General features: G+C 29.6%; 1 protein-coding gene across 1 annotated transcript; it reads right to left on the bottom strand.

Moving 5' to 3' along the window:
* Positions 1–488: 488 nt before the first annotated feature.
* Positions 489–1,195, bottom strand: LOC139902200 (uncharacterized). The gene is made up of 2 exons (XM_071884849.1): positions 1,046–1,195; positions 489–926 (listed from the first exon to the last, which is right to left on the bottom strand). Exons 1-2 carry the CDS (start codon positions 1,193–1,195, stop codon positions 489–491), a joined length of 588 nt encoding a protein of 195 aa, XP_071740950.1.
* Between the last annotated feature and the right edge of the window lie 4,997 nt (positions 1,196–6,192).

The raw sequence follows: 6,192 nt of genomic DNA, 5'->3' as shown, positions 1-6,192 counted from the left end.
TTGTCGACCAGCTTTACTTTTTTTTTTCTTTTGTATACAAGAAATAATTAGAAATTTGGAGATATAGTTTGTATGGTTAATTAACTAAAATGACGACGTATTTTCACTCATATCATCCCTTTCTGAAGTTTTTCTCATGATAGAATGTAGGGATAATAGTTAAAACTTAAAACTTAGTGGTTAAATGTTATACAAAGAAGTACTTTAAGAAAAATACAAAACATTTAAAGAGGCATTTAAAGAGGATGATAAACGTAACTCTAAAAACTATGATATGCTTAAACATAATACCAAGAGCTATGTTTAGCTAAACAATTATAAGAATTTTTCTTGATCGGATTAGAAGGGAGAGTATTTGACCTTATACTCTAATAGTGTAATGTACGCGGTTCAAGCGGATGTTTTTTTTTTTTTTTTTTTTTTTTGACGGCCAAAGAATAGTATATTATAAAGAAAAAATGCTCTCTAGCAAGGCGCTAAGAGAGAAATTACAGCGGAGATAGAAGCCATAGGTTCCAATTTGAAACCAATTGACCTCTATGTTTAAGCCATCTATAAGCAAAATATTTAATCAAATCTACAATATTATTTCTAGTACAAAAAGGCTCATTAAATGCAATTCCGTTCCGAAAACGCCATATCACCCATAGGAGAGTGACTGTAATTGCACAAATCTTGTTCTTGCTCGCGCTCGCTAAATGTGAGGCCTCGATCCAACTATGAAACTCTTCCCATGACAGAAAACTCGGCAAATTGCAACCGATCCAGATACGAATGTTGTGCCACACTTCATCCGCAAGAGAGCAACAAAAAAAAACATGATCTCGACTCTCATTTCTATTCGAACAAACCGGGCAAGTTAACGTGTTAACATCAACTCCCCTTGCAAATAAATTACAACGTAACGGTATGGCGTCCACTTTTAACTGCCATAGAAAAATACTGATCTTTTTTGGAACGAATTTGAACCACAGAGTAGGCGACTGCGACGTAGGAAGAATCGACTGATCAATCCGATACCTAGCCGACTTGACAGAAAACAAACCTCCGGAGTCCAAAGACCAAATCCATCGATCATCGCGGTCAGAAAATTGTACCGCCTGTTGTTAATCTCGAAGCTGTAACAACATTCCTTCATTACGACAACCAAGAACCGAACGGGACCAAGTCCAATTCCAATTCCAATTCCAATCATCATTCAATATTTTATCTGCAACAACCCCGAACTTGTTAATGTCTAGGTGGTATAGCCGATTAAATCGAGAACAAAGGGCTGTATTACCGAGCCAAGTTGTGACAACCCGGAAAATTTCGATCAAATTTAAACTTTATCTTTATATTATTCCGACACGATAAGCAAAGTTTGTTAAGTTAAATCTCAAGAATTTTAAACTGTGTTCATACATTCATTTAACTTCGATCAAATTTCGACGATTCACGAACCATTATATAAATGGATATGATTATATATATATATATATATATATATATACATATATATATATATATATATATATATATATATATATATATATATATATATATATATATATATATATATATATTATAACTTGAGGATATTAACAAAGTATTAAACGTAAAATACTTTACATGAACGTATTTGTTTCAATATGTTTATCGATGGAATTAGAAGATAATATCAAATGATTGATTTATCAGATACATTTTATGATTATGAGTCTCTGTTGAGAGGTCCACTTTGATTTAGGAAACCTTTCTTTTTAACGGTATTTGGAATAAATGGTAAAGTGATCTACAAGAAGGCATAAGGTGACAAATAACGAAAGTTAGACAAATGTTAGTGGAGAATTGAATTTTATAATATTCGATCGATCTATTTTCAAACGTGCGAAAACGTGTTTCGATTCAATAGATTTTGATTATAAAAATGTTTTGTTTAAATAACATAATTTGAATATATACAATAGGATATAGATTATTAGAATTAAATATATAAATAACTCGCAACGTGTATTTAAAACGTGTTTATGAATATTAAAAATATATATGATTTAAAATTAGTTAAATAAACGATAGTAACACTGGTTGTTTGATTCGATTGATATTTAGATAAGTTAACTTGTGAGAATTTGATACATGATTAAATTATATCAATTGCATGTTTTAAAATATAAATGTTATATGCTATAATAATTTTATTAGTTAAACGATTTTAAAATGACCTTTGAAATATATTTAGTTTTGAAAAGCTAAATATTATATTATTAGATAAATATTTCAAACATATATATTATGTATAAATTTATAATTCTAAATGAAAATATATATATATATATATATATATATATATATATATATATATATATATATATATATATATATATATATATATATATATATATATATTAACTTAGTCATAAAATGTTTTGATTTGAACTAATATTATTAAATATGCTTTGATAAATAACGAGGCGTTGATTTAAAGAAGCAAATGACCAAAACACTCAAATGAATAAGTTACATTTCAATTAGTATAATTATTGGTGATATAAGTCAAAATATTGATAAAGGTACGTGTCGCGAAATGTAAAGTACAAGTTTTCTAAGCATACAAAAGGGCGTTCGAAAAACCGGAACCGGTACGTAAGTCGAGCGTCAACGTACAATTCATCGGTGATAAAATTACAAATCAACTATGCACGAGAATATAATATAATATTTAATTAATTCTAAAGATTAAATATATTATATATTAAATAATATATATATATATATTAAATAATATATATATATGTATATATATATATGTATGTATATATATATATGTATATATATATATATGTATATATATATATATATATATATATATATATATATATATATATATATATATATATATATATATATATATATATATATATATATATATATATATCTTATATGTATCAAAGAGTGTCGGCAGAAGATCGTGAGCTGTAATTTTAAGCCATGCGATCACATGACTATATAACTTGAGCCCCATGCGATCGCATGGGGAGTGGTTGGCTGAGAGGTCTATAATCCAACTTGAATTCGTTCAGTTTTCATTCATTTTCATTCTCTCTTTCGATATCTCTCTCAATATATATATATATATATATATATATATATATATATATATATATATATATATATATATATCATTAATATTAATCCTAATGATAATATTAGAAGTACTAGTATTAATTGGTAGTGTTAGTATTAGTATTTATACATAAAATACTACGACGGAGTGCTGTTCGAGTAATATAAAAATGGGTTTTTCAAGCGGAAAAGAATTAAGGAAATTACGGGTTATAGCTATGGAGGTTATGGGTATGATTCGGGGGTATGCTTGTGAGGTCAATCTAGTGTTTATCATCTTCGTTGCGTCTACGTACTTTCCTACAATATTGAATCACAATATTGATACGTGAACATTCACATCTTATCTTTTATATATTAATAGTGTATCCATGTCTAGTGCTCGAGTATATATGTTTATGCATGCTTGTATGCTTTAATTTTGTCGTTAGATAGTTTATGATGAATCATGAATTTGATACATATGCTACTGATATAAAGTATATGATATGCATGTTTTTGGAAAGCTGGCAAAAAATTATTAACTTTTCATTTAGAAATCGCGTGATTTCGATGAACGGATTAAAAGATATGGTCAACTGAATTATGATTAACGTTAATTGAAATTGTGTTTGAAACTGTAAATTAATATTTAAACAACTTGTCTATGAGATTAATAATTTGGATTTTCAAATATTACTAAGCGAGTAAATGAATTTCTATATAAAGCACTTCTCGTCTTGTTGAACAATTGTCAAAGTTGAATGTCTTATCATGTTTTAAAGCTTTATAAACACTATAATCTGATTTTACAAGTATTGAAAAGCTATGTGAAATAATAAAATATTTTCGATTGCCATGATAATTCAAATATAATATAGTTCCCGAAATAAATAATATTTTGAGTTTGATAAACTATAAATTCGTTCAATTATCAAGACTTATACTATGATAATAAACATGTATAGATTTAAAGATCATATTAGGTCAGGTTGACTTTTGAGATGACTTTTGTTAACTTTTGCATGTCGGTCTCGAGCATTAGGATTGTGATACAATATGACCCGACCTAGCTTGTTAAACATTTATTGACCAACATATATTCTCTATGTTGAGATCTGCAGTTATTTTGCATTTCGAGTTTCGGTCACATTTCGGTGAATGACCTTATGTGTTACTAAGGTGAGTTTCATATGCTCCCTTTTTAATTGCTTTTGAAATCTATAGTTTTGGGCTGAGAATACATGCACTTTATTTTAAACGCAATGGATACAAGTACATACTAAATTCTACACCGAGTTTGAACTGAAAATCCCTTAGCTTTGGTAACTAGTAACTGCCGGTTATAAGAACTGATGGGCGCGAGTAGTTACATATGGATCCATAGGGCTTGACATCCCCGTCTGTTCCAGGTATAGAAACCCTAGCCTGAACTATAAAACAGACGTATGCTATTTGAGGTTAGTACACGTTGGTTTACGTGTATTGTACATGTTGGTTGCATGTATGTTAAAACAGAGGTACTTATTATATAGACGTTAAAGTTTAGTTACCAGGGTGCTCAATTTCGTAGAATATTTTGATAAACGTTTCTGGATGAAACAACTGAAATCTTGTGATCCACCTTTATATACAGATTATGTGCAACATTAAAACTATGAACTCACCAACCTTTGTGTTGACACTTTTAAGCATGTTTATTCTCAGGTTCCTAGAAGTCTTCCGCTGTTTGCTTATATGTGATACAAGCTATGTGCATAGAATTATACATGCTTTATTCGAGAAAACGTTGCATTCACAAAATCATCACCATGTATCTTATTTTGACTTCATTATGAACAGATGTAGATTGTAAACTATTAATTACGGTGATTTTCTATATGTAGAAATCATCAAATGTCAAAAACCTTGGAATTTGATATACGATTATGGTGTGTCTTTTCAAAAGAATGCAATGTTTACAAAACATATCATGTAGAGGTCAGTACCTTACTGTGAAATCGATGAATGATGTATTCGTCCAAAGGGATTTGGACGGATCATCACACAAGTATCAAGTCAAAATCGGATACTGGACCCGTTACCGACTTCCATCTTCACGCAATTAGTATGAAGCAATTGATCAGCCAGAATATTAGAACAAGCACTAACAATATTATTCCATAAACCGTTACCAGAAGTGGACTCGAACACATCACCATGAATAGCTTTTATAATTTGAACCCAAAAATCGTTTGAATTCGTTAAATACCTCCACTCCCCACTTTAATAATAACGCCAAATTGAAGGATTTTAGACTACTGATATTAAGACTATCATTAGAATACGACGATAAAACCGCATTCCAATTGACCCATGACATCTTCTTGATCAAAGAACTACCGCCCCTAAAAACCTTGAGCGAAGAGATTCAAGTTGATTCAAAACGGTTTTCGGGCACTTGAAATTAACATCGAGTAAATGCCGATGCTGCTCATGACAGATTTAATCAGAGTGAGTCTACCACCCGATGAAATTAAATTAGCCTTCCACGAAGATAATCTTGAGCAGAATTTGTCGACAAAACCCACCCAACTTGACACTCTTTTCATATTGGTTCAAGCGGATTACTCTGTAGTAGTTTTCAACTAATCCCTGACTACTACAAGATTTGAATCTTGTGATGGTTTAGCATTCTTCAAAATTTAAACTATGTCTTTTTTTTTTAATTAACCCCATTATATGGAAATGCAGTGTGTAATTTATAATTAGCTGAAAGGATACGCAGAACAACTTAAAATCTATTTAGAAATGTAGGTTTGATTTAAGAAGACTTAATTCGTTGTTTAAACGTTGAAAAATATGTTGATGATTTGGGGAAATAAGGAAGTGATACTCTATATTTTATTTTTACCTCACATGTTAAGTTTAAGGAATACTTTTACTAAAAGTTAGTTAGATTTAGGAATGGTAGTCACTGGTATCACTGTTAAATTATTTTTTTCTACTATATGATTTATTTTAATTGTGTCGTTAAAATAAAATTTGTACTATATACTAGTATCACTAGTTAAAAACTCAAAGGTTTTTCCACTACATCGTGTATATCACTGGTATCCTGTGCTACCA

Source organism: Rutidosis leptorrhynchoides, chromosome 3 (assembly GCF_046630445.1).
Source record: "Rutidosis leptorrhynchoides isolate AG116_Rl617_1_P2 chromosome 3, CSIRO_AGI_Rlap_v1, whole genome shotgun sequence".
NCBI lineage: Eukaryota > Viridiplantae > Streptophyta > Magnoliopsida > Asterales > Asteraceae > Rutidosis > Rutidosis leptorrhynchoides.
Note: the sequence above shows the minus strand (reverse complement) of the source record. Positions and strands in the feature narration are given on the sequence as shown.

Coding starts and splice junctions, on each gene's coding strand:
- LOC139902200 (XM_071884849.1), bottom strand. CDS start 1,195: ATGATTGGAATTGGAATTGGAATTGGACTTGGTCCCGTTCGGTTCTTG. Junction 927..1,045: donor TTGGTCTTTGGACTCCGGAG/GTTTGTTTTCTG, acceptor TTTCTATGGCAG/TTAAAAGTGGACGCCATACC.